This window comes from Aedes aegypti, chromosome 2, assembly GCF_002204515.2.
Source record: "Aedes aegypti strain LVP_AGWG chromosome 2, AaegL5.0 Primary Assembly, whole genome shotgun sequence".
Lineage (NCBI taxonomy): Eukaryota > Metazoa > Arthropoda > Insecta > Diptera > Culicidae > Aedes > Aedes aegypti.
This window is the reverse complement of record NC_035108.1, coordinates 352,823,701-352,850,354: the sequence shown is the minus strand read 5'-3', so window position 1 is coordinate 352,850,354 and position 26,654 is coordinate 352,823,701. Positions and strand designations below refer to the sequence as shown.

Here is a 26,654-nt window from a genome sequence, read left to right as displayed (position 1 = left end):
TATGTTATAACTTTGGCTGATTAGTAGTTGAAATACAAAAATTATAACACAATTTCCTATATAAAATTGAAACAAAATATGATATAATTTAAACATAAACGTAACTCATTACGTTTCAAGTTCAACAAAAATATAAATAATTTTGTTATTTTCCATAACAGAATTATAATTACATATATAAGCATAATAACAGTTATAAGCAATTGATGATATTTTTTTATAACAAATTGTGTTATAATGAGATGTTTTAAATAAAAAAAATAAACAAACTTTGTTATTAGAACTGGTTTTGTTTTAATAATGTTATAACTCCAACAACTCAATGTACTTCTAACAAAAATGAAACAAAATTTGTTGTTAGTAATCGGTTTCTAATTGTTTCAAATCAAATGAAAATACCCCTTCATCAACGGAAAATCGCAACAAAAGATCATCAGAAAATGTACCTACTTCTAATAAATTCTCCTCTTTTTTTGACTTGAATCCAAACTCAAAAGAGATCCAAATTTTTTTGTTCATTGTAACGATCTACTGGATGGAGCATATGATGGAGTTAACAGTTGTTATCATCATTCATAGGCCTATAAAACATAAAGTATACATAGATTGGTATGGTAATATTTTTAAATTTTAATTTTCACCAAGGAAAATATTCATGCTTCGTCAAGTAAAAAAATCCTTCAAAAATTCCAATGAACTTACGAGGAATATTCCTTTTGATGCTTCCACGAAGTTTTCAGATATTCATGAACCATGTGCTTTTAGGAGATTCCTCTGAGAATTCACACGGGGATTTCTTCATTAATTATTTCCGTACTTTTTCAGTGCTTTCGCCAAGAACTAGTTTTCACTGAGCTCCTCTTGGGAAATCCCAGAAAAACATTCCCGGGACTAGTAGTTACAATTCAACAGTTTTACTGAAGTTTTTTTGGCTTTCTGATCTTACAAGAAGATTTCTCGGATTGCTAGTACGTGCTTATATAAATTCCAATTGTAAGTTTATTATATCATCCATTAGCAATTAGTGTAGAATTATCTGGAATCTCTGAAGATTTCTCCAAGAAATAGTACAAGAAATTCTATGAGTCTCACCAAAATTGTCTTAACGATCACCAAACATGGATTCTGCAGATAGTTCACCAACAATTTTCCCAACTTTTCCTTTGAGGTTCTTCCTAAAATTTCTCTTCAGATTTCTTCAACAAACTTTTCGAAAATTCTTCGATCGCTTGGAAATTTCGCAGTAATTATTCAGGGCTTCCTGCAGAAACAATAAATGATTCTTCCATGTGTTAATCTAAGGATTCCATCTTATATTCCACAAGAATTTCATAAGCAATTAAACAGGATTCAATTGGGAAAATGTTCTAGATCTAGGCGATTTCTCAGAAAAGTTCTCCGCAGATCTATCTGCATTTTTTTCACAGAAAATCCTCTAAGTGTTTCATATCTTCAAAAATCAGTTTAACCTTTACGTTATCGATCTCCGACATGGCGTTTTCAAATAGCTGCCATTTCATCAATTTCCTTCGATTTTTTTGAAACCACCTTCAGCTGACTTTATAGAGGTACTAGTTATTTGTCATTCGGAACCATACCGGAGATATTCCGGGTTGTACTGGGGTCACAAGGGTGCCATGTTTTGGATATGTGATTTTTTTTGCACTTGAAACACCAAAGTGTTTATGTAAAACATAAGGTAATGATCGATTGTTATTGTTGCGACCGCTTAGAGAGTAGTTCAGTGGAACTGGCGACACTGCCATCTGCAAGTCGGTTACTCGATTGTGCTTTAATTGATAGGTAGTGTGAAGGAATCGGTTCGAGAGTAAGTATCTCTGGAAGTGACGATTGTGAAACTATCATGTAAGCTACTAAATTGTAATATGAATTGAAATAAATGAATTTAAATAAATTATTGCAGCATTGATGCTGACGTTACGCATACACTGCTCTTAATATGTGTTTGATCGAATTGGAGACGACTTCTCCCAACAGTTATCATTCAAACATAATTTGAATAAGTGGACCGTTCCGGAACTATTTGAAAATGTCAAATCGGAGGTCGGTAACGTAGAGGTTAATGTAGCCAAAGAAAAGTTAAAAAATCTGACATTCATTCAAAGTTTTAGCGAAATACGTTCAACTGTTCTTTCAATAACTTCGTGAAAATACCGAAAAATTTACAGGAAAATTTGTTCAAGGATTTCTGTGGAAAATTATATTCTTTTTCCACTGGGATGTCACCCTAGGATGCAACCGAAAAAATCACTAGATTCAAGTATTTTCCAGAGATTTGTTTTCTTTTAACAGCTTTAGCTCTTCTTCTGTGGATTTGAAGAAAAAAATCGACAGATTTTCTAATAAATTGTTCAATTCATTTTTGAATTTCTCAAAAAAAAAAATCTCCAGAAATGTCATCAGGTTCTATTTTTTTTCCAATGGTTAATCCCAGAATTTTTCCATAAATAAATTCTAGTAATCTACAACTCTCCATTTTTGGTTCAAAAAATTCTCATATCCACTTTATAGAATATTTTTAGATTAGCACTTTTAAGAATGCTAAGGAAATCCCAATCAAGCCAGATCGTTTTTTCGTGGCGCCGGTGAAGAAGCTTGGTTTTGTTTCTTGCCGCGTATTTTGCTGGGCAGTGGAATGCCTAGTGGAATCCTAAGCATTCGTGTTTTTGTTTTGTGTCATCAGAGCGATTTTTTGCATGAAAAGCAAAAGTGCTATTTTTCTCGCGTCTTTAGAGTGATTAAGTCCACTTTTATCTTTACTTAACGCATACAGACTAAGTGAGAAAAAATTAGTTAGTTAGTCTGTATGCGTTAAGTGAAGCTTAAAGTGGACTGTGGCTGCTCAGTCAATTATGAAGGATCAATTGGTGAGCTCGTTCATGCTTTTATTTCAAATCTGCTAATTTGTATGACAAAAACTTAACTGTCACATGTACGACTGCACATTTAATCGTTACAACAGTGGGACGTAAATATGATTTTTCAACAAACTATGAATGGTTCGTCACTGCGAGTGTCAGCATATACTCTTATTCATGAATTATTTATGTTTTATATATTTATAATTTTTTCAAAACATCCCTTTCCTTTTACTTTCATATTTGTACTTGAAAAAGCTTTGAATGGTTTGACACTACAAGGAATTAACGGTTGTCATTTTAGCGTTTAGCAAAGCCATCTTGATTAGAAAACCGGAATGATTGAACCCTTGAAAAAGGTCCCAAACGGACCGAAACGTCGGGAAAATCAAAAACTAGCGTTTTTAATTCCTTAAAAACTGCTTAACCAATATTGTTTCAACAACATAATCTCAATCGAAGCTCATCCAAGAAATCTTATTCATTTTTCATCGTCGCCTTGGAACGGTTTTACTGAAGGTCTAACCAGTGCTGGGAATGGTAATAGTAGTAGGCTTGAATTTCGCGAAAATCACGTGGCTTTCCCAGTACAGTAGCCAAAGGACGAAGCCTGCGTGTTATCTGTATTTGATGGACAATAGAAAATTTAGAGATAAGAGATGATTTATATTATTTTCTCTAGAGGTGAATGATTTCAGGATAATTAAAAAAACATATCTAACGAACTAATAAATAAAAAAAACAAATTCCTTAAGAAGTTCCGTCAGCATCTTCTTTAGAAAGTATCTTTTTAATCTTTCTTTACTTCTGGATTCCCAATCGAGAATTTATTCCCAAATAATTGATAAAACTATTTCTGAAAAAAAATTTTAAACAAGATTTTTTTAATTTTTTTTATGAATATTTTAATAGATGCTTTAATCATTCCCAAATAATTTGCTAAATGTTTCTAAACAGATTCCTTTACCGCTATGCTATTTTCGAAAGCAAAAGTTTTTCTGCGGTTTTTCAATAAATTTTCTCTGAAGATTCGAAGGCAAGAAACATTCACACTTCTCGAACATAATTTTTGTTCTTGACGAATTCCATGTCAAATCGGTCAGTCACAGAACTCTTCGATTTGGCAGTAAATTTTGCACATGTTTTCGGTATGATAGAATAAGTGTTTTCAATAGAAAAATCGATCATTTTGACTCATGAATAACTTTTGAAAATGGCCTATAGGTTTTGCATGCAATTTTTTTGAAAAATCTTACTCCGAAACTTTTGATTTTAGAGAAAAATGTTCTATGAAGAAATTGTAGCGATCCATTTAGACTACAAGAAAAAAATGTACACTGAAAAAACATTTCATATTCTTTTTTCATGAAAGATTCAAAAATAAAACCTAAATTATACATTACACAAAAACCCCATTTTAATATTTTTTTAAATTTTAACCATAGAATCTGGATAGAAAACAGATGTTCGGGACAAAGTTTCATGATGAAGAAATTTTCAACAAAAATGTCGATTTTCATTTTTTTTTTTGTCAAATTAAATACGTTCTAATGATTAAGTAGGTGTTCAATTAACCATTCCTTTCCATTCCTCAGCATTTGCAAAGACGTGGCCAGGACAGCTCTCAACTGTTGGAGGATGCGTCAATCTTGTCTAAGAGTCAAGGGTTAATCCCAAATTTCTGACTTTGGTAACGGACGGGGAAGAGGTAACCCTCATACAACGGTTTAGGACTGTACCACCTACGAATTTGTGCTAATTGCTCAATGCTAATATTAATTAAATATGTTGCGTTACTTTGAAAATTCGTTGAAGAATTTCTGGTGAACTTTCAGGAAGCTCATACTTCTAAGAGTTCTGCAATGTTTCCTTCTAGAGTTTACCTTTTTTATTTGAATTCTTTAACCCTCTTATAGCTAAATTTTTATTTTTGATTCAAATATAATTTTTTACTATCTTATCGAACTTAGCTTGTTTTGAACAATGATTTTTTTTATTAAAAAATTTACAAATTTCGATTTTAAATTTTTCTATTATTTATTTTTAACATCCCTGCCATTTTTACCTACAGTACTTGCAGAAATGTGATTTTTTTCTGAAGCTTTTTTTTTCCAAAGTTTGAGTCAAAAGTAAAATCATTTGGATTTTTGAGCTACTCTTTTGAGTTCAAGCAAGTGCCATGCGAAGGAGGTAAAACCATCAAAGTAATGAAGCTGATAGAAACAAAAAATGGACGACAGAATGACGAGAGATGGTGGTTGTTTATAAATAAATGGTAACAGGATAATTAAAACCTCTTTAATGAATTGGTAGAAGCAAATTTCTCAAGAAGTTCCACATTTTCCTTGAAATCTAGCAGGGTTCCTTCCTTGACTTCTAGATTCCTGAAAATTCTGTCAGAAAGCTTCTAAAAAGGGAAGGTCACGATGGTGTTACACGGGGTTTTCAACCGGAGTATTTTTGTTAGATTCTACATGTCGAAAGATGAAAAACCCCAAAGCCTTTCGGGTGATGGACCAGTGGTGTAGTCAAGAGGGGCGCTGAAAGGGGCAATTTTGCACGTATACTATATTATTAAGCTAATTGGAAATTTGACAAAAATATTTTTTTAGTATCTATTGTGAAGGTAGAGAACAGAATTGACATTAGTGTATGTTTAAAATGTATTTTCCATGCCATTGGCGTAACTAACATGTAATATGGACACCAAAACAAATTTGGTTTTATTATAATAGTATACCAATACAAAACCCATCCCGATTGCGCCTATGGCATGGAAAATACATTTTAAACATACATTAGTGTCAATTCTGTTCTCTACCATCACAATAGACACCAAAAAAAAAATATTTTTGTCAAATTTCCAATTAGCTTAATAATATAGTATACGTACATAATTGCCCCTTTCAGAGCCCCTCCTGGCTACACCACTGGTCCATCACCCGAAAGGCTTTGGAGTTTTTCATATTTCGACATGTAAAATCTAACAAAAATAGTCCGGTTGAAAACCCCGTGTAACACCATCGTGACCTTCCCTTATAAGAATTCTACCAGCACAAGAATTAAATCCCAGGATATAGATTCTTATAATGAAAAACTTTTTCTCCAAAAACTATTCAAAGGAAGATCCTAACAAATCTATTTATGAATATATCTCGCATAACTTGTGGGCGAGAGGCCTAAAAGCCATTGGTAACCGAGTGTGTAGCTTGTTGTTTCCGAGTAAACGAATGGATTTACGCGTTATTTAACAAATCCAAATAGAGATCCTCTTCTATCTCCCAGTGGTGATAGTTTTCATCCTGGTCCATTCATTTGCTTAGAAACAAGGAGCTACACACTCGGTTACCAATGGCTTTTAGGGCGAGATCACATGTTATGCGAGATATTATCAAATTTCTTTCCCCTTTCTAGTTATTTTGCCAAATGTTTCTCCTCAGATTACTTTACTGTTATGCTTATTTTGAAAGCAAAAGTGTTCCTGGGTTTTCTCAATAAACTTCCTCTGAAGATTCGAAGGCAAGAGACATTTGAAAATCTATTTCGTGGATAATTCTTGTGTAGTCCGGCGATTTGAAGCAGTATTTACAGAAAAAAAGATTCTATCACAATTTGTGATGCTTTTTTTTTTTTGAAGGACTTTTGATGAACTTCGCGAAGAATTTGTAATAGTTTTGTAAGAAGAAACTATTTGAAGGAATTCACAGAGGAATTTCCAGTGGAATTTTCAGCGAAATATCTCAGTATAAGATTTAAAAGAATCAATGATTTTTGGAGGATTTGCGAGGGGAAATTTTGAAGCTTTGAAAGGTTTTTTTAGTTGAATCCGGAAACATATTTCGGAATTGTGAATAAAGTTGAATAAAAAGCAGACATATGTTTAAACAAATCTCGCAATTTTATTTGACGTATTTCCAAGAAAATTGAAGCAAGAGTCCTGAAGCCACCCTTCTATATCACTTGAAGATATGAGTCATGTTTATTGATTCAAAAGATTTCTCTTCGCGTTAGAGTCAAGTAAATTGTTTTCTTCATTGTATTATTTATTATCATCAAAAATTCTAACGCCAATGCTCATCAGGTAAATAATAATCATACTCATTCACAAGCTCAAAAGTCTTTCGTTCGGATTGTTTTAATTCGAAGGGAAATACCTATGGACATCCATATGCAAGTGTTGTCGCAGGTAATTTCAGCTCCTCCCCTTAAAATCTTACCTTTCAAATTATTTCAATTGAAATGGAAACACCCATATAAATGTACCCGCAGGTTATTTCTATTCCGTCTCTTCATCAACGGAAAATCCCAACAAAAAATCAACAGAAAGTGTACCTATTTCTAGTAACATGTCTGCCTCTGATTTTGATTTTTTCAACTGAACAAACGAATCGACTGATTGATGCAATGTTCAAAACCTCCACTATGGCTGCAACAGTCCAAGTTGGTGTAAAATTTACTAATAAAATTGTTATTGTATTACGTTTCTTTGAAGGATCCACATAATTTTATTAACTATTTGGAATTGAACAGCTTGTTCTTTAAATGGCAAAGAGAGCTAGCTGTTTAATTTTCTAACAACTTATAAAATACATATAGCAGTTATTACTTGAATCCAAACTCAAGAAAGATCCATTTTTTTTTGTTTGTCGTAATGATCGATTGAATGGAGCATGTGATGGAGTTGCTATAATCATTCATAAGCGCATCAAACGTTGATTATTCGTTGCTTGATTTTTTTACGGCTGGCTTGCAGGGCCTGACACCAACCCCCTAGATTTCCGGAGGACCATTGTTGATTCAGTGTTATCTGTGTAGATGTTAACTAAATAAATGATTGAATGAAGCGTATCAAACATCAACTTTTTTCGTCATTTGAAACCAACTTTGAAATCAAACACCAAAATATATAAATTATCCAAAAAATATCTTTGCTAAGATCAATTTTAGATAACCCCAAAAAAATTACCTCATAAAAGAGGTTTAACATACTCTAATACATTTACTGGATTTCGTCAAAAGTTGCCGTCACGACCAGTGCTGTTAAATGTCAAAATTTTGGAAAAATTACAATGCTGAAAGCACCTTCCCAGTCGAATTATAGCATCAGCAAATATTGCCAACCGATAGTAATTCGGAAAAAGTCACCGGGAAAAACATTTTCCGATGACTTTTTCCACAGGAAGGCATGATATTAGCGATATTCAAATGTCAAAGTCACGTGATATTCATGACATTTAACAGCCCTGGTCACGACTCTGCTCATCCAAACCTTAATCCAAAGTTTCAAACCCTCTCATACAAAACCGATCACCTTTTCCGTTCGCCGAAAAGTGAAAGTTCGATTTGAATAGCTCCACCCACCTATGTAATCGTTCACGTTCCACCAAAAGACCGCGAACTGTCCCAAAAATTGAGCATGATGTCACAACGGAACCGTTTGTTTGTCGTCGGTCGGTACCAAGCATATTTCCTCTCACTTTCAAACTGGCTATCGGATCTGATGGCTCTGTTGGATGGTCGAAATGGTATACCCATACCATATCGGAGAGATTCGCAATTAGCGGAATAAGTCCCCTTTGGTGTCGCGCTATCATCTATCATCGCAATGGGGGCTTATGTTATGGGATAATTAACCCGACGACATTCGCCACCATCGGTCGGATTACATCGATCAGTTTAAGGGATTGGAATCAATGCCCCAACCACCAACCACCCTTAATTGATGGGTGGTGAATTAATCCTCGTTTCTTTGATGTGGCACACGTAGGTTACTCGGAAAAGCGTTGTTGTAATATTCAGTCATAGAGATTTGACCGACACCGGTCTGACCTGAGGTGTGTGCCTGAAAAACTTAGGCTGGTTGGAAAAAGTTATACATTTCTAGAGCTGTGAATTAATTTTCCGTTGGAATTACTTTGTGAATTATTCCTTGACTGATCTTTGGCATTAAAGTCACTAATGACAAATTTTTTAACTTATAGCGAGTCCATTTTCGCAAGTCAGTTTGAAGCAAATTAACTTGCTATCCAGTATATTTGAAAAGCGGATGGGTAGCTATGAAAGTATATTTACAAAGCTGTGTTTCAACAGAAAAAACCAAAGTTTCAGAAGTTTAGGTTTCAAATGACAAAAAAGTTGATGTTTTATACTCCTGTGAATGATGATAGCAACTCCACCACATGCTCCATGAAGTCGATCATTACGCCAAACAAAAAAGTTTGGATCGCTTTTGAGGTAAAATCCAGGTTTCAAACTTCAAACAGGTTTGAAAGCGAGATAAATCATCGCAATGAATTTATCATAACCAGGTATCAGGTATCAGAAGGCCGGCTCCAAAGGCACGTTCCCCACCAGTTGGGAGATTTGTGCCATCGCCATATTTGAGCCTATTTCATCATCTACCCGATGGGAGAGGAAAGGGAAGGGAAAGATGGGAGGAAATAGGAGTGGGGTCCCTTGAAGAGGGAAGATCGCATAAGCGAAATGAGAGCATGTAGCTCCATACCACAATGGGTTCGAACAGCGCCCTAAAAAGGGCACTGCAAAACGCATGAGCGTAAAGAGAGCCTATAGCTCATTACCACAGCGGGTTAAGAATAACAGAATGTCCTGAAGATTCAGGCTTCTGAATTCAGTTTCACTTAATAAGTGTTTACCAAGTAATTGGAATCGCATTTGCGCAAAAACTGGACAGTTACATATCAGGTGATACGAAGTTCCATAATCGGAGTCACAACTATCACACACAAATGAGTCAGCACGCTGAATATTTGCCATGTGATAGTTGAGTCGGCAGTGGCCTGTCAACGCTCTGACCAAGAGACTGCAATTCTGCTTTGACAGATTTGTTAAATACTTCGCCACCTTTGGAGATGGCTCAGTAATATACAATTTTGTTTGACGACACGACTCCAAACTATTCCAATATTGCTTGTGCTGAGTTGCCGCCCAAGAGTTTATCTGAAGCTTCACCCAGCACTTCGAAATTGGAATAGCCGGCTCAGGGCCAATGAAGTCATGCGATGCTCCATCGCGAGCTAGCTCATCAGCCAATTCATTTCCAGCGATGGAAGAATGGCCAGGTACCCATACAAGGTTTACAGAGTTGACTGAATTCAGTTCCTCAATTTGAGTTCGACATGCGATAACAAGCTTCGACCTTGAGTTGGCCGAAGCGAGAGCTTTTATAGCAGCCTGACTATCTGAACAGAAGTATATGACTTTACCCATTACGCGCTGTTGGAGTGCTGATTGCACTCCACACATAAGAGCAAATATTTCCGCCTGAAAAACGGTGCAGTTTCTACCAAGTGAGTAAAACTGATTCAGCCTTAGCTCACGAGAATATACTGCTGCACCAGCTCTACCTTCAAGAAGGGAGCCATCAGTGTAACATACTATATTGCTTGATATACTTCTTTCCAAATAGCCAGACGTCCACTCTTCCCGTGAAGGGAATTGTGTGGTAAATGTCCTGTAAGGAAAGTTACAAGCAATTGTGAGATCACTTGGAGCAAGGACAATTTTGTCCCAATTCACCAAAAGTGGAAACAACGAAGTGTGTGTAGATCTACGATTCACTGGATTTTTCTCCAGTAGATCCAGTACCCATAAACGGTAAGAGCAAGAAAGTGCTTCTTGTTTAAGATATATGTGTAGTGGCGCAACGTCGAAAAGGGCCTCGAGCGCTGCTGTGGGAGTTGTAGAGAACGCACCAGACATCGCCATCAAGCACATCCTTTGGAGATGGCCCAATTTTGATTGGATTGTTCTCACTTCGCCCTTTTGCCACCACACAAGACATCCATATGCCAATATTGGTCGAACAACTGTTGTGTAAATCCATTTGATATATTTGGGTTTGAGGCCCCAAGTTTTACCAAAGGTTCGCCGGCATTGACCGAAGGCCATGCAAGCTTTTTTGACTCTGAAATCAATGTGAGGTGTCCATGAAAGTTTGGAATCTAGAATGACTCCAACATACTTTACTTGATCAGTCACATTAATCTCAGTGCCAAAAAGACGTAAAGGTCGAATTCCATCGCGGTTTCGTCTTTCCGTAAAAAGAACAATAGATGTTTTATTCGGGTTAACCGAAAGGCCATATTGGCGACACCAACTCTCGACTACCTGAAGAGCACTTTGCATCAGGTCGAATAGGGTGCTTATGCACATACCAACTATCAGAGCTAGATAGTCGTCGGCAAATCCATAGGTTGGAAAACCGCAATTATTGAGTTGCCTCAATAGCGTATCTGCTACGAGATTCCACAAAAGTGGTGATAAGACTCCCCCTTGGGGGCATCCGCAAACACTCAATTTTCGAATCGCTGCTTGACGCAATGTCGAGAAGAGATGTCGGTTTTTGAGCATTTGATGAATCCAATTGGTAATCATTGTAGGTAGCCCATGGTTTCGTGCGGCTTCCAATATGGCATCGAAAGACACGTTATCAAAGGCACCCTCAATATCCAAGAAAACACCCAAGCAGGATTGCTTCTGAGCGAATGCTTTCTCGATATCGTATACAACTTTGTGTAAAAGAGTCACAGTGGACTTTCCAGATTGGTAAGCATGTTGATTCACATGAAGAGGCATGTTTGCCAAATAAACATCACGGATGTGATGATCGATAATGCGTTCCAGACATTTCAGAAGAAAAGAGGTCAGACTGATTGGTCTAAAACTCTTCGCTTCCTCATACGACGCACGTCCTCCTTTTGGGATAAACTTTACAGTAATATCACGCCAGGATTTGGGAATGTACCCGGTAGCAAAACTGCTTACAAGTAGCTTTTTCAAAACATGTTTGATAAACTCAAATCCCTTTTGGAGCAGAACAGGATAAATCCCATCCGCTCCTGGAGATTTAAAAGGAGCAAAACTATTAAGTGCCCATTGAATCGATTCAGTAGTTACGATACTGCGAGCCGAGGCCAGAGACTCGTAACTACATGAAAAGACATTTGGTTCATCCGTAGATGCTATGTCCACACATCCGGGGAAGTGTGTATTGAATAAACATTCTAAAACTTCTTCATCGGAAGAAGTAAAGTCACCATTAGGTAAGCGAATTTCGTTCACTTGGAAATCCTTAGATTTTGCAAGAATTTTGTTCAACCGACTGACTTCACTCAAACTGGAAACATTTGTACAAAGGTTTTTCCAGCCGGATCGTTCAGCAGAACGAAGAGCCTTCTTGTAAGCCTTGCGAGCTGACTTGAACGACTCTGATCCAGCTGAACGGCGTCTGTTCCAACTCCTTCTACATTGTTTCCTGAGTCTAGTCAGATCGGAATTCCACCATGGGGTCCCTCTTGTAGTCTTTACAGACCGCAGAGGACATGCTTCTTCAAAAGCTTCCATAATGTAGGATGTTGTAGTATCAACGGCATCATCCAGATCACTTGGATTTTCAATGGACGGAGAATATCCATGAAATTTGGTCGCAACCAATTCAATGTAGAGTTCCCAGTTTGTTGACCGGGGATTCCTAAAACGCAAAGTCTGCGCAGTTACATTTGAATGTTCAAAGAAGATGTAGCGATGATCAGATAATGATTCCTCATCTGATACATGCCAATTCGTCAACTCGTGACTGATTCTATTCGAGCAGAGCGTTATGTCTAACACTTCTTCTCTATTAGAAACCATGAGGGTTGGGCGATTGCCTATGTTAAGTAATCCAAGGTCTGTACTACTTAAGTATTCCATCAGACTGGAGCCTCTCAAATTGATATCTGAGCTGCCCCAGATGATGTGATGAGCATTGGCATCACTGCCCACAATCAGCGGAAGGCCTTTTGTTACGCAGTGTACGACAACTCGTTTGAAGTCATCCGTTGGGGATGGTTCATCATGTGGTAAATATACCGAACAATAGACGTATTTCCTGTTGAGGTAACCAACAGAAACATCGATTGTGACAGCACATACATCTCTGGTAGTTAACTCAGAAATGAATGTAGCAACGATTGCTTTATTAACGAGCACGCATGCGCGGGGCATGGAGCGCGAGTTTGCCATTTCAAGTTTGCTAAAAGTAGCAAAAACTGGGTCCACAAGGTTACCTAGATAGAAGTTCCCTCTACGAAAGTAGGGTTCTTGAACTAGCGCCACTTGGGCTGCACCATTTTGCATGAGTCTGCAAAGATTGATCGTTGCTGTTCTTTTATGCTGAAGATTGATCTGAGCTAACCTAACCGTAGCCACTACCCAAACTAGGCAGGATTAAGCTTTTTGCAATCTCAGTACGAAAAAGACCAGCAACGAAAAAACCAGATCGGTATCTATTTAAAGTCGCCAAAGGCGAAAGAGCACAGAATACACTGTGTAAAACGCATAATGCGAATCCATATAGGTGATAATTTAAATTAAATGTCAACATATTCATAATCCCACCCTTATTAAGCCTCAGGATAGAGACTGAAGAAGGGCAGCCGATTATCTCGGAGAAACACAAGGTCACCTGCACCATTGCTCCGGGTAGCACAGGAAGGACTCAATACTGTGGAGGGCGCCCTGGTACCCCACAGGCTCCGTTTGCGGTTAGGTTTTATTTAGACCCCCCTAACCATTCATTCTTAGGCACGGTACGCATCACACCATAAATTAGGGGTCACCTGTGAGGTGGACTTTTACCACCGGAACAGGCAGTCCGTAGTGTTAATTCTTAGCCAGTTGAAACAACCGCTACCGACACTACGCGGCTATCTAGGCTGCTCGGGAAAAGGAGGTTAATATTGATGATTAACTCCTGACGTGCCCAAGCAGCCAACAAAAGATTCGCAATTAGCGGAATAAGTCCCCTTTGGTGTCGCGCTATCATCTATCATCGCAATGGGGGCTTATGTTATGGGATAATTAACCCGACGACATTCGCCACCATCGGTCGGATTACATCGATCAGTTTAAGGGATTGGAATCAATGCCCCAACCACCAACCACCCTTAATTGATGGGTGGTGAATTAATCCTCGTTTCTTTGATGTGGCACACGTAGGTTACTCGGAAAAGCGTTGTTGTAATATTCAGTCATAGAGATTTGACCGACACCGGTCTGACCTGAGGTGTGTGCCTGAAAAACTTAGGCTGGTTGGAAAAAGTTATACATTTCTAGAGCTGTGAATTAATTTTCCGTTGGAATTACTTTGTGAATTATTCCTTGACTGATCTTTGGCATTAAAGTCACTAATGACAAATTTTTTAACTTATAGCGAGTCCATTTTCGCAAGTCAGTTTGAAGCAAATTAACTTGCTATCCAGTATATTTGAAAAGCGGATGGGTAGCTATGAAAGTATATTTACAAAGCTGTGTTTCAACAGAAAAAACCAAAGTTTCAGAAGTTTAGGTTTCAAATGACAAAAAAGTTGATGTTTTATACTCCTGTGAATGATGATAGCAACTCCACCACATGCTCCATGAAGTCGATCATTACGCCAAACAAAAAAGTTTGGATCGCTTTTGAGGTAAAATCCAGGTTTCAAACTTCAAACAGGTTTGAAAGCGAGATAAATCATCGCAATGAATTTATCATAACCAGCTTATAACAAGATAATTCTCTACTATTTTGCTCCATGCGATACCCTATCCTAAATTTCATATAATAATTTAATTCCTGAAACTTATTACGTCACGTGAACATTTCTAAGACGCAACAAATCCACGTGTCATTAATTACAAGCTCCACAACGATTTCCTTACATATACGGTAGCGGCAACCTTTATCACCCCATCGAACATGATTAGAGAGAAAGATAATTGATCGCCACATGAGATCCTGTTTCTCTGCCCGGAGCTTGTTTATCATTCAAAGCGTTCGAAGATAGATCGACAAACTTGACAGCATCGCTTCTGTTGCTCCGTAGCCTGAGGCTACTTCAGCGTCTACAAATATGCCTTTTTATCATCCGAAGAATCTCTCCGACAAAAGCATCCAACTTCAAAGCCGAAAGTTTGTTTTGGCTGGCTCCCATACCGTTGCAAAGCCCGTAATGACTCATTTCGGCAAACTCTCGTATTATGCCATTTGTGGTCGATGTTGCAAGTCACACATAAAAGTGGCGCGACAGACGGTTTTCGTTGGCTCCCACACTTCTCAAAAAGGTAGAGCAGATTGTAGGTTAGGGTGGTCCGTAATTTCACTTGAAAAAAAAAACAGGTGGCTCCAAATGGTAGCTAAGGATGTTATAATCGAATTTGAGTATTGAGGGAACTCTACGGTATGATAATTACAGGTGGTCCCAAGATTAAACCCAGTAACGCCCGAATTATTCCACATTCTGGTTCATTCTGGAGTATCGCAATATGATAAAAGATAATAATCTTAGGATTCCCATTTGACCATTCCCACTGAAATCCGAGAAACACCATCTACACTGGAATACCAGAATCCTCACGGGAATCCCATAAATGCACACTAGAAATCCAGAAGCCATACTGTAATCCCAGGATCCTCATTGGAATACCAAATGCTCACTGATATCCCAATATCCACATTGGATTCCTAGGATCCAAATCGGAAATCCAGGACCCATACTGAAATCCATGGATCTACACTGGAATCCGAGAATTCACACCGGAATCTTAGGATCAACATTGGAATCCCACCTTGGACACCATGTTCCGATCCCAGTATTTACACTAAAATCATAAAATCAACACTGAATTTTTTATATATACACTGGAATCCATAGGTCCACACTGGAATCTCAAGATCCTTACTGAAATATCAGGTTTCACAATGGAATTCCGAAACCCACGTTACAATCCCTCACAGGAATCCCAATGAAGTAACACAATTCACACTGAATCACTAGAATCCAGACTGAAGCTCCAGGAATCCCAGAATCCATACTGAAATGCCAGGATCCACATTAGAATCCGAAGATTCTTACTGGAATTTAGAATTTCAGGTTGGATTCCCAAGATCCACAATGAAATCTCAGTATCTACACTAGAATACCAGAATCTATACTGAAATCCCAATATCCATACTGGAAACCCAGAATCCACACTGGAACACCAAAATCCACACTGGAATCCCAGATCCCAGACTGGAATCCCAGATCCCAGACTGGAATCCCCAAGATCCACACTGGTATCCCTGGATCCATACTGAATTCATAGCATCCACATTGGAGTCCCAGAATCCACACTGGACTCCTAACATCCACATTCCAGCTCTAGGATACACACTGGAGTCCTTACTCACCGTACCAATCAGGCTAAGGCTTGGCTGGCCTCTGCTGTACGTAGGAGACTTCTTCATTCGACTCGGTCCATGGCTGCCCGTCGCCAGCCATGTGTTCTACGACACACTGGAACCCCAGAATCCACACTGGAAGCCCATCATCCACACTGGAATCCCATAATCCACATTAGCTTCCTAGGATTCATACTGAAATTCTAGGGTCCACACTGGAATCGCAGTATTCACATTGGAATCCCTGGATCCACACTAGTGTGCGGCTTTTTTGTACAAAAGTTTTCAGAACCAAAAATTCGTGTGCTGTAATAAATTCAAATCACATTGAAAGATAAACCTTAAAGTTTGAGCTAAAAATATTAACATTTAGAGATGGCGTAAGCGTCTTAAATGTGAATTATTAGGTTTTGAAAAATGGCCTTCTAGGAAATCACCATAACTTCGTTTTTTTCTAACCAGTTTTGAAACTTTCAGCATCATGAAGATCAAAATTTAATTTATTATAACTTTGTAGAACATCAATTTGTCTAAAATCGGAACAAGGCTTAGTTAAAAATTGTTTTTTCCAAATTTTTCCTCATTTTACTAAAAAAATCATCTTTGTTTGACCATAACTCGATTCCAAATCTTTTTACATGCTTTTGAAGCGAATTCAGTGCTTGTCAAACTGTTAATACAACACATTTTTCTACAAAATGGTATTAACTTAATTCAATAAAAACTATCCAAAAACAAAATTACATATTTTTACATGTTATTTTAATTACTAGTTGTGCATAAATTTCTACCATTTACAAGAATATTTTTGTTTCAGAATTATTCAAAAATTGTGTCTAGGTCCTTTTCAAAGGATTAAAAAATGAGAAAACCCAGTTTCAGCTTTAGCAATAATGTGTAACTGACACAAATTTGAAAAAAAAAACTGGCATTTTTCGTAGAAAAATCATGTTTTTGTGCTGGTTTTGTTGAATAACTCGGTCAAATTTTTTAGTGAAATGAAACAATTTGAAATCAACTAAATAAGCTTTTAAAGCATGTAAAAAGATTTGGAATCGGTTGAGTATTCATGAATTTATGATAAAACCAAGATGAAATTTTAGCAAAAGGAAGTAAAATATGGAGTAAACAACTTTGGTGTTCTGCAACGTTTTCATAAATTTAATTTTGAAGATAATGATGCTAAAAGTTTCGGTTAAGTTATGTTTACTTCACTGAAGGTATTTTTTTATACCTTGAAAATTCACCTCCAAGTCGCTTGTGCCACCTCTAAATGTCAATATTTTTGGCTCAAATTTTGAAATTTCTCTTTTCGTGTGATTTGAATTCAGAAGAGCATACGAATTTTTGGTTTCGAGAACTTCTGAAAAATAAGTTGCACCCTAATCCACGCTGAAAACCTAGGATCTACGTTGAAATACCAGCATCCACACTGGTATCCCAGGTTCCACAAAGCAAACGTAGAATCCGCAATGAAATCCCAACATCCACGCTGAAATACCAGGATCAATACTGAAATCCCAGGATCCAAACTAGAATACCAGAATTCACACTGGACCCATACCGAAATCCCAGAATCCACACTGGAATACCAGGATCCATACTGGAATCCTAGGTCCTAAGATTCACACTAGAATTTCAGAGCCCATACTGGTATACCAGGATCCTGGAATTCTGAGAATCCACACTAGAAACGTAGGATTAATTGAAATCCTACTTTTCACATCACAGTACCAGGATCCACAATTAAATCCTACGATCCACGCTACAATCCCTGGATTCATAGAGAAAAACTAGAATTCATACTGGATATCCTTTAACCCATTACGATTCACAATGTAATAGCAAGATCTATACTGAAGGCCCAAGATCAACACTTTAATCCTAAGAGTTACACTGTTACTAAATGATCCATACTGAAATCTAGGCTGGAATCTCAGGATCTACACTGTAGTCCCAAGATCCACACCGGAATACCAGCATCCACACTGGAATCCTAGGATTCACACTGGAAAACCAATCCACTGTTACCCTACGATTCATATCACAGCCACATGATCCACACTGGTATCCCAATATCCACACTGAAATTCTGCGATCTACACTACAATCCGATCTACTTCGAAATCCACACTGGACTTCAGGATCTATACTAGATTCACATTGGAATCCCAAGTTCCACACTGAAATTCTGCGATCCCCATTACAATCCTACGTTCAACTAAACAATTCCAAGACACTGGAATCAAAGAATCCACACTGAAATACCGGGATCTATACTAAAATACTACGATCTACACTATAGTCGTTGGCCACAAACATATTAATCGCGTAATTTGGAGATATTTTGGAGATATGATGGTTTAAAAATTGCACTAGGGTTTTGTTCTTCTTCGTCGTAAGCGCTACTATTCGTCGTAACAAACTTTAAATGTTCCACTACGGCGGATATTCAAACTTACCTGCAACATAGATTAATTATCCAAGTGTAATTTTGTGAAAGCTGTTATGGTTTGTACACTTGTACACCAAAAATGTAATAAAACTACTGTATTTTGGTAAATAACTTCAGTTCAATCATCCACTTTGCACTTTTTCACCGAAATCGCATGGACGAACACGATTTTAAAAGAAATGCTTAGCGATCGACTGAGCCACACCACTTTCCAACACAAGTTTCTTCCCGCCCCCGTGGGTGACTTACTTCGCCGGGCACTTATTTTCACTATGGAAAACCTTCGTACTTCTTCACTGAAGGATTTCATTCCAATCACACGCCGTAAAACTTCAATAAATCACCAAATTTTACGAAATTTCCTCAACCGCCGCGTATAATTAAGAATGTAAACAAAGTTCAATCCGTCGTACTGAGAAAAAAAAGCTTGTGTGCATCAATGTGTGCGCGACGCTCGACGTAAAAATACGATTCCTTTGATTGTGTTGTTTTCGCTGTACTGTGAGCAAATTTCATAATTGTACGGTCAAAAGGAATTGTGTTCATATGTTCGGGCTGAATTTTGATGACGAACAATTAATTTTAAAGGAAATTAGTATATTCCATCATGCTGAAGGAATGGAGGGAGATGCCCGTAGATCTATATATTCTAGTAAAACATTTTATTATAGCGTTGATATGTTGTGTTTTAACCACTCAATACACACAGTGAGCCGTAAGTTGTGAGACGAATCTGGAAACTGATTGCGACGGAGTTGAAAACGATACGACGGATTGAGAATATGGTAAGATGCATTTTCTTTGCATTATTTCCAAAAAGAGATCAAGATTTATCAAAATGTTATTGTACAATGCTGAAGCCGTTTTGAGAAAGAATTGTTTGGCATCGGTTTGTATCAGCATCATTAACTGCAATACTGGGAAAATTGCTGTTCTCACTGATCAATGCTTAATACGATGGATACTAGCACATCACCCTATATTATTTATTATTTTTCATTATTTCTAAGTTTCTATGCGTCGTATTATAAAATTTTTTCACTAAATTTTATGTTTGTTATATTTTTGTCACTGCAAATATTATATGACATGGTTCTTAAAAAAATGTCAAACTCGGTGAAAAAAAACCTTTTTTCAATCATTTGGTCTGAATTTGGCAAAAACTCGAAAACAGTAGGTTATGGAGTTTTGACGTCTTCGAGAGAGTTGTTTATTTTATCAAAATGAACAACTTTGCCGAACATGCCGTCTCTAGAACGTCATAATAAAAAGTTAGATTGTGGCGCCACCTATGTGGACGATTTGCGATATATTCGATTATGTTAGAACATTTTCTTCGTTGTTACAAAAAAAACTTTGCCGAATACACCAATGGTGGTAAGCTACAAATGCCGGAAATGCTTCGCCAAGACTTCTCTAGCCCCATCCTATATAAAAGATCAGTGTTGTTATATATAACTTACAATTTTACGTTAGTTGCCATTTTTAAAAGTCTAATTTCTCACATAGGATCTTTCATAGGAGCCGGATCCTATTCTTGGCACTTTTGATTCATTTCGGCAGTGGGGTTTTTTGGAAGTTACTAGAGATGGTCGGGTTTCACATTTTTCAAACCCGAATCCGACCCGTACCCGACTTATTTTATTCCTTCAAACCCGGACCCGACCCGAACCCGAGACAAAAATTGAGAATCAAACCCGGACCCGACCCGAACCCGAAAAATTTTCGCTGTTCAAACCCGAACCCGACCCGAAACCCGAAAAAAAACCCGAATAGAACCCGAGTTCGAAAAGATGATAAATTCATCGTTTCTGATCCATAGGGAAGCTTTCTGGTTGTTACTTTGTGAACAATTCTCACCAAACCCGACCCAAACACGAGTAAACCCGTATTTTTTCAAGCCCGAATCCGACCCGTACCCGATAATTGTTTAGCCTTCAAACCCGACCCGAACCCGAACCCGAAAAAATAAAAATTTTCGAATCCGAACCCGTCGGGTTCGGGTTCGGGTCGGGTTTCGGGTTCGGGTCGGGTTTCGGGTTTGAAAACCCGAGACCCGACCATCTCTAGGAAATACTGAGCTCATATTGGGCCACAATATGCGTCGTATAGAAGTAATTCTTGTTGTAAACGTTCAGACAATTCTACTGGAATATGACCAAGTTATATGAACACTAGCTAGCTCCATGTAGCGGCAAAATGTCTAACCAAACAATGTTGCCTCAAATTGCTTCCAAGCTTTTGAACAACTTTGCTTGAGACACGAACTTTCTAGGTGGTCGGGATCATAAGCTAAGAAGATACTGATGAACGAGATATGTACGAAATCTAGGACTCTTTTAGGAACTTTTTACAAATCATCAAAGTGTGCATAAAACAATTTAAAATATGGGAAATTATAGAAAAAAAATCTTGATCGAAAAAACAAATGCGTTTTAGTGTTTTTGTGTATTTACATTTATCAAAAAATCCTTATGTAAAATGTTCGTGTCAAACATACAGTGAGTTTTATTTCAATACAGTTATTTCAGTTAGTTACAAAAATGTAACTCTTCTTGAGAGATTCCCCATAGATTGTTTGTTACATCTTTTGGTTATTATTTGAAGGTTTAACCATCAGATTTATTGACATTGTAGAATTTTGGAACACCCTATTGTAAGTATCTACATACGAAGCTTGAGCAGCTTGCTCATTTGCATGGGTGCAGACTGGAACGATCGTTCCCATAATTCAAAGCTATCTCTTTCGACGGTTCCCTCTACGGCGAAATGAGATCAACAATCTAGACGAGGTGCTCAATGCCTAACCTACAAAGGTGGCCAGGCTACTTAGTGCGATATGTGAACAAAGGATTCGTATCTTTAGACGGGTGGAATTTATCTGGTAGCATGTGGGTCTTACGATCATAATTTTAGTCACGTTAGACATAGAGCTATTGTGTTTGTTTGATTTGTGGGTCTAGTTCGTTTCCTCTGTAGTTCTGCATGTTTTTTTGTGTCTATTTTTAGTTTTATTGCACTTTTTAGTTAGTCTTCATTAGCACTCTCTTTTTTCGTAGTTTGTAGATATTAAATTGTGTGTTTTTCGTTTTTCTTTCTTTTTCTTCTTATTGTTTTGTACTGTTTGGTGTTTCTGTTCGTGTTGCATGTATTTTTCATTGCCATTGTCCTACCTCAAAATGAACTTTACGATACCAGATGTTGACGAAGAAAGCGAAACCGACTTGGTGTACGAACGAACATCGAGATCTTCGAGATCACCGGACTCCGGGTTCAGGAGCAATCGAACGTCCCAGGATCGAAAAATTTCAAGTAAGTTGTAGTGCATGTGGTTTTTATGTAGACTTTTGTTGTATTTTAGTTATATAAGTTGTTGCAAGAAATTGTTTAAGGTATGTGTGCATCACGAAAAATCGAAATCGAATCGAAATCGAATCGAAATCGAATCGAAATCGAATCGAAATCGAATCGAAATCGAATCGAAATCGAATCGAAATCGAATCGAAATCGAATCGAAATCGAATCGAAATCGAATCGAAATCGAATCGAAATCGAATCGAAATCGAATCGAAATCGAATCGAAATCGAATCGAAATCGAATCGAAATCGAATCGAAATCGAATCGAATCGAATCGAAATCGAATCGAAATCGAATCGAAATCGAATCGAAATCGAATCGAAATCGAATCGAAATCGAATCGAAATCGAATCGAAATCGAATCGAAATCGAATCGAAATCGAATCGAAATCGAATCGAAATCGAATCGAAATCGAATCGAAATCGAATCGAATCGAAATCGAATCGAAATCGAATCGAAATCGAATCGAAATCGAATCGAAATCGAATCGAAATCGAATCGAAATCGAATCGAAATCGAATCGAAATCGAATCGAAATCGAATCGAAATCGAATCGAAATCGAATCGAAATCGAATCGAAATCGAATCGAAATCGAATCGAAATCGAATCGAAATCGAATCGAAATCGAATCGAAATCGAATCGAAATCGAATCGAAATCGAATCGAAATCGAATCGAAATCGAATCGAAATCGAATTGAAATCGAATCGAAATCGAATCGAAATCCAATCCAAATCCAATCCAAATCCAATCCAAATCCAATCCAAATCCAATCCAAATCCAATCCAAATCCAATCCAAATCCAATCCAAATCCAATCCAAATCCAATCCAAATCCAATCCAAATCCAATCCAAATCCAATCCAAATCCAATCCAAATCCAATCCAAATCCAATCCAAATCCAATCCAAATCCAATCCAAATCCAATCCAAATCCAATCCAAATCCAATCCAAATCCAATCCAAATCCAATCCAAATCCAATCCAAATCCAATCCAAATCCAATCCAAATCCAATCCAAATCCAATCCAAATCCAATCCAAATCCAATCCAAATCCAATCCAAATCCAATCCAAATCCAATCCAAATCCAATCCAAATCCAATCCAAATCCAATCCAAATCCAATCCAAATCCAATCCAAATCCAATCCAAATCCAATCCAAATCCAATCCAAATCCAATCCAAATCCAATCCAAATCCAATCCAAATCCAATCCAAATCCAATCCAAATCCAATCCAAATCCAATCCAAATCCAATCCAAATCCAATCCAAATCCAATCCAAATCCAATCCAAATCCAATCCAAATCCAATCCAAATCCAATCCAAATCCAATCCAAATCCAATCCAAATCCAATCCAAATCCAATCCAAATCCAATCCAAATCCAATCCAAATCCAATCCAAATCCAATCCAATCCAATCCAATCCAAATCCAATCCAAATCCAATCCAAATCCAATCCAAATCCAATCCAAATCCAATCCAAATCCAATCCAAATCCAATCCAAATCCAATCCAAATCCAATCCAAATCCAATCCAAATCCAATCCAAATCCAATCCAAATCCAATCCAAATCCAATCCAAATCCAATCCAAATCCAATCCAAATCCAATCCAAATCCAATCCAAATCCAATCCAAATCCAATCCAATCCAATCCAAATCCAATCCAAATCCAATCCAAATCCAATCCAAATCCAATCCAAATCCAATCCAAATCCAATCCAAATCCAATCCAAATCCAATCCAAATCCAATCCAATCCAATCCAATCCAAATTAGCTTATCTGTTTCATGTATTTTTCTCTTCTATCATTCAATCTTATTGCACCTGTTTGTTCCTGTGTATAAACCTCACCTCAATCGTCGAAAAAAAATCTGTATTCTTCTCATGTCACAAACCAAAAATGCACCTTGACCTGGCACCGCGACAAATGGATTACCACTATTCTTTGTGTATGTGTGCGTGCATGTTGCATAATCCCACTTTTCGTACATGGCAACCGTGCACCGCATATATCGCTAATCCATTATGAAGGCACCTCGGCCACCGGTTCGGATCTCTACTGGGAAGCAACCGGACGACGCAGGAGCTCAGGTAATTTGTTCGGTGCATTCTCGCACACTATACGTGCATGAAATATGCATTAGGCGAAAGGATATCCCAGTTTATTAAAGCATTAGTCATGTAACTAGCACCGTAGCACCGTACTAACAACAGCTCAAGGTAAGTTTCCGGTGAGAGGACTAACGGCAGCCAAATTAACAAGTATTTAAAGCAGGGCACTATTCTGTGTTTTATCAAAATGAAGTTATGTAGCCAATTATAGCTTGTTTCTAATAAGTTTATTAATTTTTTTAGATTGATGGTTATCCTTTTTCCTAGGGCATGATAATAGTTTTCCCAAGGACTAACCGATTCGGGTAAAGGTGATACAAGCTCACACGTGTTGTTGTTGTTGTTCTTGTTTATGGAGAGTTGATATTCTTGACTGCTTCCGGTGTGTGATGTTGGTGTTGGAGGTGGAGGTGGTGGGATTAATATCTGGGGTGTTCGTGATGCGGTGGGAAGCTGTAAATTTTCCCAGCTACGTGGCTGTTCCGTTCATCCGAAAAGTGCATGTGGTAGCAGGGCAACATTAGCTAGTGGTGCAAGTAAGACCATGTTTCCTCGTATGAACAACCCTTTGTGTATCCCGAATTAGTGCATGGGGATTTAAAGCTAGCAGAGAATGTTACTTCCATTCTGGTAGATTAAGTGTGGCAGGTGCTCCTCCTAGGAAATAATTTATTAGGCCAAACACGATCTAATCTAGCAAGATTAAACGGAATGTGTTCTTTATAAAACCGGTTGAATTTTGCTTCCTTTATTTAAAAAAACGAAAGAATTTTTCTCATATAAATCCAAATCGAATGCCGTGACGTATACAAACAACATTGAACGTTAAATTTTAAACGATTTTTGTTTAAAATTGTTTATTATTTTATTTTACATTTGTTCCAATGTTTCAACATTGGATATTCTATGTAACTCATTGCTACTATACCAGGGAGGAAGCCTTAGAATCATTTTCAAAATTTTATTTTGAATTCTCTGCAGAGCTTTCTTCCTGGTATTACAACAGCTAGTCCATATTGGTACAGCATACAACATGGCTGGCCTTAATTTTTTTTTGAATATCAAAAGCTTGTTCTTAAGACAAAGTTTTGATTTTCTATTAATAAGGGAATAGAGACGTTTTACATATTTATTACATTTGGCTTGAATGCCTTCAATGTGATTTTTGAAAGTTAAATTCTTATCTAGCATGAGCCCGGATACTTAACTTCATCTGAACAATTTATTGGAACCCCTCTCATCGTGACAACATGTCTACTTGAAGGTTTCAAATAAAGGGCTTTTGGTTTATGTGGGAATATTATTAGTTGAGTTTTGGAAGCATTAGGAGAAATCTTCCATTTTTGCAAGTATAAAGAAAAAATATCTAGACTTTTTTGCAATCAACTATAGATGACACGCAGACTTCGTCCTTTGGCGGAGAGGCCTGTGTCATCCGCAAACAAGGATTTTTGACATCTCAGAGGTCACTCAGGTAAGTCAGATGTGAAAATATTGTATAATATTGGTCCCAAAATGCTGCTTTGGGGAACACCAGCTCTTACAGGAAGTCTTTCAGATCTGGAGTTCTGATAATTAACCTGAAGTGTACGATTTGACAGATAACGTTGAATTATGCTAACAATGTATGTTGGAAAATTAAAGTTTTTTAATTTTACTATCAAACTTTCATGCCAAACACAGTCGAATGCTTTTTTATATCTAGAAGAGCAAGACCAGCAAAATAGCCTTCAGATTTGGTGGAACGGATCAAATTTGTTACACGTAAAAGTTGATGAGCGGTCGTATGTCCATGGCGGAATCCGAACTGTTCATTGGCAAAAATTGAATTTTTACATTCTGTTCAAAATGATCTTTTCAAAAAGTTTACTGATGGAGGAAAGCAAACTGATTGAACGATAGCTAGAAGCTTCTGCAGGATTTTTATCTGGTTTTAAAATTATAACAACCTTAGTATTTTTCCATTTGTCAGGAAAATATGCTAATTGAAAACATTTGTTAAATATATCAACTAAAAATGATAAGCTACTCTCTGGAAGTTTAAAATATAGAATATTCCATCATCCAGGGTCTTTCATATTTTGAATGTTTTAATAATAGTTTTCAATTCTTCCTTATTATTCTTTCAGGAATTTTCGATAACGTTTTCTTGATTAAGAATGTTCTCGAAGTCCTGAGTATTATGATTTTCAATTAGACTAGTGAGTCCTAAATTAAAATTATGCGCACTTTCAAACTGCATAGCAAGTTTTTGAGCTTTTTCGCTTTAGTTAGCAATTTGTTTTCCTCTTTCAAGGTTGGAATTGGCTTCTGAGGTTTTTTTCAAAACTTCTGATAATTTCCAAGGGCTTAGAGCCAGGGTCCAATTGAGAAATTTGATTTTCAATTGAATTGAGAAATATCCCGAGCATCAAAAAAAATTCTGCCGTAGGAATTGCTTAGCAAATCATTCCATGGGCGATGTTTCGCATTAAAGTCACAAATGGCAAATTGTTTTGACTTAATGCGAGTCAATTTCCTCAAGTCAGTTTGATGCAAATTAACTTGCTGTCCAATGCATTCAAAAGGCAAATCAGCTTTGAAAGTATATTTACCAAGCTGTGTTTCAACGGAAACACCCATAGTTTCAAATTTTGTTTT

General features: G+C 37.3%; 1 protein-coding gene across 1 annotated transcript in view; it reads left to right on the top strand.

Annotated features, from left to right (window-relative positions):
* LOC5579471 (restin homolog) overlaps nucleotides 1-26,654 on the top strand; it is a 354,271-nt gene that overhangs the window by 195,642 nt on the left and 131,975 nt on the right. Inside the window, 2 exon segments of the mRNA XM_021846323.1 lie at nucleotides 21,737-21,850; nucleotides 23,934-23,993. Of these exon segments, the coding sequence (XP_021702015.1) occupies nucleotides 21,737-21,850; nucleotides 23,934-23,993 (174 nt within the window).